The sequence below is a fragment of the Fonsecaea monophora genome (genome assembly GCF_001642475.1).
Source record: "Fonsecaea monophora strain CBS 269.37 chromosome Unknown Scaff12, whole genome shotgun sequence".
Classification (NCBI taxonomy): domain Eukaryota; kingdom Fungi; phylum Ascomycota; class Eurotiomycetes; order Chaetothyriales; family Herpotrichiellaceae; genus Fonsecaea; species Fonsecaea monophora.
The window spans coordinates 41,965-56,470 of record NW_019173943.1 but is presented as its reverse complement, the minus strand read 5'-3'; the positions used below and the strand labels follow the sequence as shown (position 1 = coordinate 56,470).

General features: G+C 51.8%; 2 protein-coding genes across 2 annotated transcripts; one reads left to right on the top strand and one right to left on the bottom strand.

Moving 5' to 3' along the window:
* Nucleotides 1-502: 502 nt before the first annotated feature.
* AYO21_02626 (hypothetical protein) lies at nt 503-2,014 on the top strand (the record flags this gene model as incomplete). Its single annotated transcript, XM_022652603.1, has 1 exon — nt 503-2,014. One exon carries the CDS (start codon nt 503-505, stop codon nt 2,012-2,014), a length of 1,512 nt encoding a protein of 503 aa, XP_022514959.1.
* Nucleotides 2,015-11,704: 9,690 nt separating this feature from the next.
* AYO21_02625 (hypothetical protein) lies at nt 11,705-12,082 on the bottom strand (the record flags this gene model as incomplete). The annotated part of the gene is made up of 1 exon (XM_022652602.1): nt 11,705-12,082. One exon carries the CDS (start codon nt 12,080-12,082, stop codon nt 11,705-11,707), a length of 378 nt encoding a protein of 125 aa, XP_022514958.1.
* Between the last annotated feature and the right edge of the window lie 2,424 nt (nt 12,083-14,506).

The window sequence follows — 14,506 nt, the reverse complement described above, 5'->3', positions numbered from 1 at the left end:
CTCGATATTTCCACTGATTCGGCATGACGTTTGTGAAGGGACTTCTAGTAAAAGTGTGCTTTCTCCACCACTGCTTCTCTTGTATGTACCTCTTGACTTTTGGAGACTACCCTATGCCGCCGTGGTGGGATGATTGGGTTTCTACAATGTATAACATCATAGCACCTTCTATTCCGCTAATGAAGTCAGTAGCTGGGGCATAAGACCATGTAGCATTTGGACCGGGAATTTTTGTAGCTGCGATTGAATCACTTTACCAGATGAGTCGTTGAGTTCGCTCTGATCAAGGGAGAGATCTGCTTAGCACGTAGCCTCGTGCAAAACACCAGTCACTGCTCGGCTTGGCAAGGCTGTGCGACAATGACTTGGTTGCCACCAATAATAACGTCACATGGTTCGAGTCATTTGCTGTTGCCAGCGCACCTTCTACAAGGCACTGTTCATAAATCTGTCGCCGCACATCAAGGTGGCTTCTTCGGATGTGTCGTGAGATAACGACTTCATGGCAACTTCACAAGCCAGTCAGGCCCTCATTAGACGGTCAGCTGCGGACGATGTCGCCCTTATGCCCCCGCCCCCCCTCAAGCGGATAAAAAGACCACCAAAAGTTCTGGACGAGGATGAATACACCCAGGCGCTATCCGACATCATCGCCCGCGACTACTTCCCCGGTCTGCTCGAAAGCCAGGCTCAACACGAGTACCTGGCCGCGCTGGACTCTGGAAATGAAGCTTGGATTGTGGAGGCGGCGCAGAAATTGAGACAGGCAGCAGCGCCGGCAACGGGCAGCAAGAGAAGGTCAGCGCGGAACACTCGGTTTGACAGGACCCCTTTAGCAACGCCCCGAGTGGCGCAAGATACGCCGGTTGGGTACACCGGGAGTGAGACCCCCGTCACGGTCGCCGGGACAGAGGTTGAAGAGGTAGGAGAGGAGTCACGAACGCAACAACTGGACACATCGAAATACTCGCTGGGTTCTTTCCAGGCGAAATACACGTCCGAGGACAATGAATCATTCAACACTCTGCTCGACAAACAAAATCAAAAGCGCCGCGAAAAGCACGCCCACCTCTGGACCCAAGATCAACGACTCCTCTCTGGCCGACAAATCGCGTACCGTGCCCGCGAAGCCCAACTCCTCAAGGAGCGCGAAGAGGATGAAGCGGCGGGAAAATCTCTGGTGCCTATGACTACGGGGGCGACAGATGCCCGCGTCGCGAAACCGGACTCTTGGAAAATCAAGCGGCCCGACAACACTCTGATGTTCAATGCGACCTCCGTGGACGAGGACGGGCTACAGACGGTGCAGGAGGTCAAGGAGCAAATCTCCAAGGCCGGGCCAAAACACGTCGTCCACGCAAATACACGATTCCCGCCGATGCAGTACGTCGACGAACCCGGGCCCGTGCCTCCTTCCCCGTCCCTCAACACGGAAATCATTGCGCGGCGGACCACCCGCGGGATGCAGCGAGGGGACGGGGATTCTGCGACGACTACCGACTTCCCTGGAAGCGAAACTCCGCGTGTCAACGGCTACGCGTTCGTGGAGGAAGACGAGCCCGAAAACCTTGGTCAGGGGACCGACTCTTCGGCCCCCAGTTATCGCGACCTCTTGGCCGGCCAGGTCGGCGACGGCACGCCCAACCCGTTCAAGATCAGCGAGATCCGGAAGAGAGAGGATCTGCATCTGCGCATATTGGAGAAGCAGGCGAGGAGGAAGCGGGAGCGGGAGCGTGAGACGATGAAAACACCGGGACCGGCCAACTCTCTGTTTGGGGTCGGCGGGAAAACGCCCTCCACGGTGACAGGCGGCGGCGGCGACGGCAACATTACCCCGGCGGCGAGACGTCTGATGGAGAAGCTGGGAGGCAAGACACCCATGAGAGCCGGCCTCGGGCTCGAGAGCAGTGGAATCGAAGGAGTCGACGCAAAGAACATGTGGACTCCTGGACGGACTCCGCGGAGGCGCCATACTGCTCATTCTCATCCTCATCCTCATCATGCTGGAAAGTGAAATTTTGTGGACCAGCTTGTCTCCCCCTTCACGGCGTGCGGTTTGCGGTGCTGTGCAGTGTGTATACGACGAGTACCTACTAGGTACCTCCTAGGTACTAGGTACCAGGTACTACGGTAGGTAAGAAGTCAAAGTATAACCTACCTCAAATTTAACATGGTCGTCTTGCGCTCGCTCAGCTCATGCCCAATCCCATGTCCATCCATGGACCAAATAATCATATACCACACACCACACCACACCACACCATAATACACCATACCACACCATACCACAACATAATACACCATACCACACCGTAATACACCATAATACACAGGACCACACTATATTACACCATACCACACTACACCACACTACACCACACCATACCACACCATACTACACCATACTTACACTACACCACACCATACTTCCTCACGCTCTCTCTCTTTCTGACTGTCTGTCTCTCTGTCTGTCTACCCGTCTACCCGTCTACCTGTCGCTCTCGGCCCTCTCTGTGTGTCTCTCTGGACCTTACAACCCCTCTCACCTCGCCACAGCCACGACCACCGACCACCGACCACCACCCAAAAAAAGGGCGCGAGGCACACGAGGCACACAGGAGACACATACGGTGGGGAAGAAATGCTGATGATGGCTTAGAAGACATGGGGATACAGAAAGGCGAAGCACGCAGCATGGCATGGCACAGCACTGCTCAAGGCAAACTACGCAAAAAAAAAAAAAAAAAAAGAGGGAAAGGGGCAGTGAATCAACCTAGACCAGTTCAGCCCGGCGCCCTCTGGATTCTCTCTCTCTCTGTCCGGTGTCTGGTAGTCAGGGCGTCCTGTCACAGCGAGCGCTGAGCGGACACAAGAGAGAGACGATCGCCAGGTGGGCAGACAGAGGGAAATCCCACTCAAAAATTGCAAAAAGACGGTGAAGTGAAGTGAGGTGAAAATGGGGTGAATTTGACAGTTTGCCTTAGGCATCTATGCTTTGGTCTTCTTTACTCCACTCTGCTTGCCTATGTTCGCCTACCTGCCAACGGTTGCCTTTTTAGGGTCTCTGACACCTGAATGGTCCGATCTTGTTCTGTCCTGATTCCGGGAGAAAAAGAAGGAGAAGGAGGGGAAGGGAAATGGGATTTTGGAAATTCGGTGTGCCGACGCTGTTATGGACCCTGGCTGGCTGGCGCAGTGATGGCCTGTACTGGGGTCCTTCTATCATCTTGTCCCTTGATTCTTGTCCTTCGCCCTCCCCACATCGACTATCTTGCCCGACTTCGTACTCATTCTGAGCGTCTCCTCCGTTGTACTTCTGGCTGCGGTCAGCTGCGAAAAGGACCAACAGAGGGTGCCAAAGGCAAGGGGTGAACCAGGCACCCAGATCGGCCCAGCAGGTACAATGGCAGACTGCGGCGAATCGTGCAAGGTCCAAACACAAAAGAGTCAAATAAAATAGCCACGCAGCCAAGCGGAGACGACGGACAAGAGAGAAAAAAGCAGCACAGGCAACTGTGAAAGTAGACATGAAAACGGAAATGCCTTATCCCAGACCTGGCTCCTCATTCGTCAGGTCGTAAGACAAAAGGGGAAGAAAAGCCTCTCCATCCCAAGACAGTGCGAAGAAACAAAAAATCAAAAAAAGGGGATAAATGATGATTACGGGAAAGTGCAAAGGGAACAACGCTCCGCTGTCCGCTTCCAATTTCCGATGGCTGAGAATTTGGAAAACAACCGGGAGGAGTTTCCCTAGTTCTGAGATACTGCTGAGGGCAGGAGTCGACAAGCGAGAAAATACCAAAGCGGGCAGAGGGGATGGTGTCCCATTCCGAAGCGACATGGACAGAGGGGCTGAGTGGTTGTGCGCTGGTGCCCGGGTCCTCTCGTTGCCATCGCGGGCTTCTGATTCACTGGAGAAAGTCCCGCAGGCAGAACTCGGAACTCTCAGAACTATCGCCTGTCAACTCTTGACGATCTGGGGCTTTTCATGGGCAGGGCAAGTGGTTGTTTGCAAGTTGCAACCCTGGTGACGTCTTGGCCGTTCCAACCTCATCACAGATGGACCTTTGGCGAGCCTTCATTTTTGTGAATCCCTTCAGGCCGACCGCGTCTACCTCTTCCCTTTTCCTTGCCAAAGTTTGTAGAAGACTTTCGCTCCACGTAAAGTGTGTCGTCTGTACCGAGTACTTTCCGCAAGCGATGCGGCTCTGTCATTTTTTCCTCCAATCCGTGCTTGACCGGTTAGAGCTAGGAAAAGACATGCATAAGAAAAGCAGGTAGCGTTGGCTGCTAAACAGCAACTAGACTCAATTGTCTTCACCGGTCTGCATCGGCAACCGCGAACATCCCCAGAGAGCATTGCACAATGACAGGACATGTGAGGCCTGTGACGCGTCAAGTTTAACCCCGCGTAACCAGTCTGGCAACTCTAATAGCCACTTTCTAAACTAGCTTCAAAGTCCTTTGGACACTTTGGTGGGTAAGCGAAGATAGGCAAAAGACTTGGTCTAGCGACAAGCAGACCGCTACTAGTGTGTAGACATAGCGACACATGGTGTTTTCCAGGACGCAGGCGGCTCTTCTGCTCCTGGTCACTCTTTGGGGGGGTCTCGATCATTCGGATTCTCCAGCGTGCTAGTGTGATTTCTTGAGGGGTGCCCCGAGAGAATGGTCTCGACTCTCGTGGGTATCTTGAATAACAATCCTCGTACTGGCCAAGGTCCCATAAATGACCCAGCCGGCAATGGCAGTGCTGCGCTTCAAAGACCAAGATGTCCATGGATGTTGGGAGATGCATGAGACCATCCGAAATTCAACTCAAGTAAAGCTGTCTTGTCTGATTGATTGGCTGTGTCTGCAACTTCTTTCTACGCCATTGACCTGATGGTGGGTGCGCCCTAGGCCAAGTCAGCTGCAGGTTCACCATGTTTTTAGCTGCAGACTTGTTCGCTTGCTCTGCAAATTGCTCTGCATGGACTTTGACCTGTGCCATACCTTTCTGTTTAACTTTGGATTCGTCACTTTATTAAACATAGGTCAGGAAGACCTTCATGCAAGGCTGCGCTGCGAATAGTCTCGGTCTGTTAGGGCCAACTCTCGTCGCTCCAGAGGGGCTTTTGGTTTCCTAGCGCCATCCCTCTGAATCTGCAAAGGCCCTGGTTTTCTTCTGCACTTCTTGATTGGCAATCTTCAGGAGTCTGCTGGCGGTAAGGCCCTGTCATGACCAGCAACTCTTCGGGAACTGCGCTTGCTTCCCGCAAGTGTCCAGTGAGAGGGCAGAAGAGACGTAACTGTGAGCAATAGGGGACAAGGAATTTGACAACAGGGTCGGTAAAACGCGGTAGTTGCATAAGGGCGGTCAGACTCCGTTAATACTCTGCATGGAAGAGCGTCGATCGGCTGCCTAGTGAAGCAACCCTCTTTGCCAATGACAATCAGTATAGCACAAGCGTCGAGGTCTCTGTGTCTTTGGGGGGGAGATTACTCACAGGGATGAACAGCTAGACCAGAAGATGTCGTCCCATCCTGTGCTACGAGTATGAGCACTAGGAGCAGACAAAACGTCGAGGGGGCTTGAATGAAATTGTTTGGTGGTGGAGAATGAGTCTGGATTCTGGCGCAGACCCAGCGACCCTCTTCGGTCTTCCCTCTTCCTGCAGTACGTGACTTCCTGGCCACTTGGTGGCGTCCTGTCATGTAAGAACAACATGAACTCAAGGCAACCAGATTCACAGCAAAACTCTCAAGTCGCCAGGTGTAATTAGACGAGTTCTCGTGGTCACAGCGAGAGTGTAGGAGGACAACTTTTCTTTAGCGAGGGCTTATTGAACGCAAACAGTGTCAGTTTGACCCAGCAAATCTCATTGATGAAAATGACTCCAACACTAACACACACACATGATCGAAGACTATTCTCGGTGCCACTAGAAATAAGACTTTGAGCCAAGTTTTCTGTCGTACATATCACGACGCCGGTGAAACAATCGACACACACAAACTTGCTCTTGCTGACTGCGCCTTTGATGCTAGCATTCTGGGGTGTTGATGTTGAGAGAGAGAAAACATAGGTAGAGGCGAAAAGACATGCCACTCCCAGCGCAGCATTGGATGGCTGACCCATTGTTCTGTATTCCCAGGATGATGTGTCTTGTGAATGGACTGGGAGCGTGGGATGCCACTGTGGGTTGCAGAGCATTGCGGGTAGTGTAGATGCAGCGTGGCCCGTTCATTGATGGCTGTCAAAGTTAGTCTAGAGTGGTAGAAAGCAACCAAGCTCGTAACGTACCATGGCTGTCCATGGATGGTGAAGGCATCTGTGGTCATCCCCGCGTTCTTTCCTCTCCACGCCTGATATAGACGGCTTCGCAATTGTCACATCGGGTATGGGGGCACACTGAGCATTTCGCGTGTAGCTTCCATATGTGGGGGTTCTTGAGGAATTCATCTGGTTTGCTGCATTTGCAGCAGTACCAATGACTTGCTTCTTTGGTTTTGCTTTGTGTAGGAGGCATGGTAGAAGGTCTTCGATTGTTCAACAGATAGGTGGTCAGTCCGAGGAAATTGAGAGACTCTGCAGCTGGTAGAAGAAAGGTGTCTTATGTGATGGTAGAGCACAGAGTGATAGACTCCCCTACTTCATGGGCCGGCCACCTGGGCTTCTTATACCCTCTTGCTAGAAGGAAAATGGCATCGAGGGGGATAGCTGGCAACCCCTGTCTGTCTATCTCATTGGAGAATGACTGGCCACTGGCGTTGTATTACCTGTTGGCTCTTGTGTCCGTCGCACCCGGGTGAACTGGAGAGACCAAATCCCCAAAGTGCCTCGTCGCCTTTTTGCCTTTTCTTCATTGCCCGTCGTGGCATTTTGAAAACGGTTCACCAGGTTGAAAGACACGGTAAGTTGCCTGAGGCTAGGAGTTCGTGACGACTTAGGTGGGGGGGGGGGCAAATGGCATTAAGTCAGTGATGTAGCTGTAGTCGAGACTACAACGTACCTCCACTTCACGGCCGTCCCCCAGCGAGGATCTTTGGCTCCTCTCTCTGATGGCGAGACCAGGCGCCGGGCAGCTTCGATGTCGCTTGGAATGGGCAATCGTCACCGAGTCTCCATATCGGCCGTGGTGCAGCCTCTCCATCCTTAGTCCTTGCCTAGAGCCATGAGAACGGTAGGCTCAAGTGTCGATACAGTGCTGATCGCTGCCATTCGTAAAGCAGGGTGGGTACAAATCGCCAACGGACTCAGAAGGTCAAGGTTAAACCGTTAGCTGTCACACGTGGAACACGTTTTTGGTCAGTTCGTGTGCTAGAGCATGGTAGCAAACAGGATCGACATCATGTGGGTGGGTGGCTTTTAGAAGTTTGTGCCTATGGACGTGTCGAGGCCGATGGAGAAGCAGCAGCAGCAGTAGAGGCATTTAGCATATTGACTAACCCCGAGGCAGAAATGTTACATACGACAAGATTGGCTGCACCGTATACACCTCCGTCCTCGCCAAGGGGATTCCTGCTGAGGCTTCAACTATAGTAAATAAAATTTCGGAGAACGTGACTTCTCCAGCCGAGAAAGGAAGCGGACTTATCGGACGCGATTCGGCTGAAAGGCGGATTCCAGTAAGCGGACGCGGAGACGAGATCAGGGAGGGATGGGTGGACAGTAACTTGGTGAGATGAAAGTCCGGATCAGGTTGGAAAATAATGCAGGATGATGCAAGCCGTCGAGTTTCCAACGCTCCAATCGGAAAAGATCCTCAGCTCAGGCCACGTAGAACGACAGTATCGCTGGATACCGTAACTATGTTTTTCAAAAGTCCCAACTCTTGGAAAGGCTGGCGGGTTGCTCTTCGGGTTGGTTGAATGTGTCGGTTGCGGAGAGGGCTAATCCACAACTGACAGATGCCAATGACACGCCCAAACTTTAGGCATTGTGCTTCCGGCCAAGTACAAACTAGCAAGCGGTGGGCTTTTCGAGCGGAGTGACCAGGGAATGGTTGAAGAAAGGACTGTATGAAAGGAAACGTGTGACGCTGTGTCTCTGGAAGATGTAATAATTGATCCTGTTCCTGACACCCAAGCTCCAATGCCCTGCCGACCGGTTGTACTCAAATCACGACGATCCTAACAAGGTCCACCATTTTCGTCACTGTAGTTTGTGCCAAGACGAAGTCCATGATACGCTCAAAAGAGCAGCCAGGAACCGCAGCGGGGTTCAAGGGCATTGCAAGCTGATTGATCGGAAAGTTGCTTGAGCTTTGCTGGAGGGAGCCTGATTCATATCAGTGAGGTCCAGAGCGCTCTACGCATGAGAGATAGTACCGATCAGAGGGATTGGAAAAGCGAACCCGGCGTGCTAGTTTCGTGACCGAGGGACCACTTTATCTTGTCTTCTTGACTGAACTCTTTGCTTGATGACTGTGTTCTTGCATCGTGGGCATTTCCTTTCGCCACATTGCGGACACGCGACGGTGTGGTGGGCGCTTGGGTTTTTCACGCCACACTGGCAACACTGCCAGGCGTTGGAAGTGACGTACTCGGGGTTGTTGGCGTTATTCCCGTTGCCGCTCATTTTGAGGTAAAGCTGTGGACTGATAATACAAACAAGAAGTGAAGAGGGAAAATCCGAGATTCTCTGGTTGACAGAAGGGCTGATAACGTGAAGGAAGCTTCCTCCATTTATAGCTGGGCTCTGCTTCAAGGGTCCATCTTGCAGAAAGCAAGCCCCTATTGCCAAATACTTCAAGTTTCAATGAAGGTGCCCAATCACAGCCACAACCAGGCAAACTCTCGTCTTTGCGAAAGACGTCAAACTTTGTGAGTAATGGTGCATTCGTAGAGGAGTAATGATGCCGGGCATTGACGAAGATCCGCGGAAGGAGTCAGAGCTGTGGGATTCGAATGATCATGGCAGACTGCCAGAGATACGAAAAGATTGGTGCGACGGCTCGAAGGCGCCCAGAAGAGTACAAAAGGACGGCAGGGAAATTTGCATAAGGAGATAGGCATACTCGTAGTCCCATCGCCATTTGCTCGATGAAGTGGACCCAGGTAGGCTCTGGCTGAGGGTTTGACCAGTTGTGTTGAGCATCGAGCCAAAAAATCTCATCATCCGGCAGAAATATCGACGCCATGACAATTGCGTGTTTTTCGTCTTCTCTCCAGAAGAGGCTGTGACATATTGGCCGCCTAGAAGCCCTCAAACAGGAGGAGCTAGAACATCAGACAGGCTTCGTGACCAGCCAGCGAGCAATAGTTGTTTTTTCCCAGGCAGTGGAAATTCGCCCAATACGACGCTACGATTGGCTGCCTATCCAGCCCACCACAAGGCGAAACTCCCTGAAAGGGAGAAAAACCTCACATGTCAGGGGGGAAGACCAAAGGCTAGGCCTCAACTACTGGGGCAGCCTGGTTCAACCGTTGTCAGCTCCGAAGCGGCTGAAATTGATCTGCTAGAAGTATAGTAGAATCATTCGTGTTGATATCCGCCCCATGTGGAGTCACACAAGATCCCAACTTTCATCTTGCTCCTAGATCGATCCATGTTGTCGGTAGCTGAATCCGAATTGACGCAGTTTTGCATCTGAGTGCCACGTCGGAGACACGGGCGTGAGTAAATCTGAGTCCTTCAGACAAATTCACCATATCGAGTCAGAGAAGAGGGTAGGTGGATCGCTACGGCAGTGGATGGGGTGGTCCTGGCAGTATGTCGGGATTTGGCCGGCACCCAGTCAACGAGTCTACTGACTCATGCGTGACCATCTGGGACTGCACAGTGATTTGGCTCAGATCGATCACGGCCAGTTCGGCGTGGTACACAAAAACACCCGGTTATTGCGGGATGTCTAGAACTGAGTTGACGTTGGGAAAGGCTTGAAAGTCCTGCCTGGCAGCCTGCTGTGACGCAGGCAGCGCTGATCACTAGCGTCTTGGCGTAAGGCTCGGCTGGCAAGGCTGGCCAATCACAGATGCGGTCAGAGAATTTGCTCGATGTGTCTCATCGGGCTCCCCGCCACCTTTCCCTCCTCGAAGCATCAATTATGCGGCCAATACACCTGTGTGCGAGGCGCTTGAGCGGTGTGTTGTCCCTAATTAGACTTTACACCGCTGTGAAAGGGCCGTTGTGCTCCTTCCATTCAACGTTCTTTCACCAAACCCCACTTTTCAACCTGAAAACGCCAAAGGGGCTCAGCCTTGCACAAAACACATCAAGTGGTTGACTCGTGACTTTCTACGGTTCGCACTGTTCGCACTGTTCGCCTTTGGGGCAAATGGGCTTAGCAGGGGCGCAGTAGTCCCAAGTCAGCCCTAGTAACCTTGATGTCTATCGTTGGATCTAGATACACCATTTCGCAGAGTACGTCAACTCTGCTCTGTAAGGCATACAACTGAGGTCACGGGGCACAGCTTCTTCAAGAGAAGTCTCCGAAAGTCTCCCGATTTATAACCAGAGATTGGAGAACAGGGGAACATCGGGTGTCCGGAATTCTCGCACTGCTGCATTTGCTAACGCAGGCACGCATCTACAGTAGAGATGTGCGAGACACTAGAACCTGAAGCATCTAGCCAGCCGCCGAGAAGCTTGACCTCTTGTGGTCCTTCCTGCATAAACCAAAGCATTCATAAAGCAGACAATTTTCCGTACCACGACTCTTCCGCATATCTTGGCTCTGACAAGTGATTTGGTACCGAGACCATTGTCCCTCTTGCTCGAACGCTCAACCTCTTGGGATCTCATGCGGTCGTGGTTTCAATGCGGCACCTGGCACAGCGCCGCTTCTGACAATTGGCGCAATCCGAATTGATCTTGACAGTCATAGGCCCATGACCACACTCGCAGCAGTACCAGACGTATACGACAGCGTCGGCCAGCGTCGAATATATGAGAGGAGTTCCGTGGCAAGTTGCGTATGAGAAGGTTCGTGGAGCATGCTCAAGTTGGCCGGTATCTTTTTCTAGTGACCACAGTGATGCTGTGAATCCCATTTGCTGCTGAGCTTTTGGCAGGGACGGCGCACGCTTGAACATTTCAAAGCTAGACTCTCATTTCAGTGATGTGCAGGCTTCATACTTTGGTCACTTACCACATATTGACCTGTATTAATCTGATGGAATAGTCGTGGCTGTTATCTTCGTAGCAAGAATGATGAGAACGATGAAGAAGCCTGGTTGCAGCGGTAGACTTCTCCTTATCACCACCGTCCCTTCAACATTCAGGCATTTACTTTGCTGGGTTTCCAAGGACTTGCCCAATTGAAGGCTGTGTGATCGCCCCGTCGTAGGTGAAGATATGGATAGACAGACTTCATCTCGAAGCTGCGCACGAGTTATTCGCTGAAACGAAGCTCTCGCAGCTCACAGAATTGATGGGAGGGGCGTGGCGCAGGTTTGCAGGTTCTGAGACGGCAAAAAGTGCTGAAATGGAACGAATGAGAGGCGAGAGAACCTAGTGTACAGGACTCAGCCCAAAGTTTGGGAAGCCCATTGGTCTTTTCATGACGGCCTATGTAGGAATGACTGGAACTAGGGTTCCACTCGAACAGCCAGATTCCCTAGTCAGTCCCCAAGGGCAGGAAATCTCGGAGCGGAGAATTTCCAGCAACCATATTGCCCTGCTTGTCAAACTGGAGCGGGCATGCATGAGCTCGATAGCACGGGAGTTCAAAGCCCAATCACTTGCATCACAGGGCCCCAAGCGCGTAGGATGCAGAACTTAGAAGCGGATCCAAAGTTTCGAGTTTTGTTGCAGTCTTGACGCCTTCTTCGAGGCAACCATGAGAGGGGCTTCAAAAGTTGCAACATTCGCCTGAATGGTAGCATAGCCATCACACCACCCGCCACGAGCACCTACCTGGTGAAACCCCCCAAAACTTATGTTCTCAAAGTTGTGAATTCCCATCTCGATCATCAGATCGCAAGGCCACTTTCTAGCACGACTGCTCAGCGTTGTCCATTGGTCGGTCATAGGAAGGCCAATGCGTTCACAGCTTGAGGCGGGAAATTGGAGCAGGTTGTTGAAAGAGCTGACACTTCCGCGCCCTAGCATCGAGCTGTCGTGTGTGTTCTTGAGGTTTATAGAGGCTAGGGGCATGATCGAATCATGAAGCCCTGGTTGTGGCTCAGCTCTCACCATTGAGCCCACAGACTGTTGTGGAACAACAGTCTTTCGAGCCTGCGATGCAGCAGCTTCGATTCTAACACCATTTCTCGGGCCAAAATGGCATTTTTAAGTTCCGCAGCCGCTTTGAGGATCGAGACCAGGCATTTCAGATGTGTTGTAACTCAAAACCTGTGAACATGAAACATATTCTGGCGCATTGTCAGGCAACACCATTAGCCTCACGAATCAGCCGTCGAGGCGGATTCATGATCACGCTCCGAGTTCTTCACAGGTGAGAGAAACCTGCCGGGTTTATACTGGGCTTAGCATCTGCCTTCGGACTGGAGGGCATTCAACCAGAGAATACCAGATTCAGAACCAGATTTTACCATAGTCGGAAATAATAGCTTGTAGTTCTCACAGTAACAGGGCTCCTGCCGCCGATTTGGGCCCGACTAAGTCAATTGGTAAGCGGCGAGAGGTAGGGCACTGCAAAATACTTGTCCACGCTGCTCCGGCGCCTCCAGCCCTTGAAACCCGCATCCTTCGTATTGTAGAGATCCTGCCATACTCTTAAGTCTTCTTCTGTGTAATTGCGAACCTCGAAAGTCGAGTCAAAGTGATCTTCGGCTGATATGTAGCATGCTTAAGGACGGGACATTGATGTATATCCTGCGTCCATATCCGTGCTGCCTTCGCAGGCACGCACTCCTTTCAATATGCGGAAACGGTGTTGCCTAAGGCGATCTCTCGTGAGTCAGCGTCACTTCCTTAGAAAATAGATATCAGTTTGCGCGGAGAGGGATTGACGTCTGCAGATTGACGGCTAAAGCGTAGAACAATTCTGCATGCTCTCAATGTGGGAAGGGTTCCCGTTCGGGTTTAAAGGGTGAGCTAGAGGTATCCAATGAGCCAACAGGAACAAAAGATAGCTGGTCCTCAAATACGACGGCGAGGAGGTAAGTGCAAATTCAGGTAGCGATTCAAGGGGGATGAAGGGGAGTCTGAATGAAACCTGAATGTCGCTGACTAAGAAAGTGGTAGCAAAAAGGGGTTGAAGCCTGCAGGCTGCGGCTTGACTGCGTTGAGCGTCACTCTCTCCTGGCCCCCACTAGTGTCTACCAACAAGCAGTAGGATCATCAGAAGGTAGACGGCGAGACGGCCTGCAACCCAATCTCTCGCTTCCGTCGATCCAACCCCCAATCTCCATCCACTGGAGGCACGAAGACTTCATCTGACCTATCACGGCTTCCCACGAAACATTATCAACTCTGTTCGAGATGTCTGGCAAAGACGGTACTAGCGGAGAAACCGGCTCCTCCGTCCCCTCCGGGAGTTTATACTACCCGTACTAAATCATCAAGTCTGGCGTCAACAAAGTAGTATGGTCATTTCTGAGATTTCTCAACCTCCTTTTCGGCTAATTGAATTGGTTCAGGGGAATGGATGGGACACCCGCATTCAGCCTGGAGGCTTTGCCTCCCACTACTCCAATGCTGGTAAGTGCCCTTTTGTCCATGTCCAAGCCGTACTGATGCTTGCTATTGCAGATGGCTCCTACTACTACTCCAATGCCGACGGCACTACCTACTATAACAATGGTTACGGAGGCTCGATCTACACAGCTCCCAGTGGCTACGTCTACAAGAAGTGAAGGAGAGTGGAAAACACCAAAGAACTGGGTGCTTGACGTGGAAAAAGACTTCTCTAGCAAATCACATGTGTTACATTAGCAGCACATACGGAGTATTGTGTGGAAGCTTCCGGGTCCTAGATGAAGAACCACATGGTATAGGTAACGATCTCGATCGACCAATCACGGCAGTATCAATGAAACCATAGAGGATGATACACGCCAGACAAGGCTGGCCAGACGTCAGGGGCGAACCATCAAAGGCACTGAACGTGCATCGACTATCTCACTAGTCATGGGTATTCCCGCCCTATTCACTTGAAACAGGTCTACTGCTTGTATGCGAGTATGGTGGGAGCTATCCGCAGGGAGCGTCTTAGACATTGGAGATTTATGTTGTAGCACCTTCGGGTGCCATCTGTACAACAGGCCAACGGGTTATGACAGCTTCACTGTGATGTGCGTCAGAGTAGCAGACGTATTCTGGACTCAACATCACCAGAACGGTGGGGGGTTGGTATTGGTGGGGGACCAGATCAAACATGAAACAACCCAAGTTCCGGGACAATACAGATATTGGGACAAACGTGGTGCTGCCTACTAGAGTCCTTGCCTGGCGTCATGACCACGTTTGAACCATGTAAGCATACCCCTTTAGAGATTTGGACAGCTAGGCTGAGGACCATGCCCTTTACCACGTCTACGAAAGACCGTAGATTGTCTCTTCGCTAAACGCCTCGGTCGGGGAGGGCAATTGTGACTGGGGCTCTCAGACAAACAA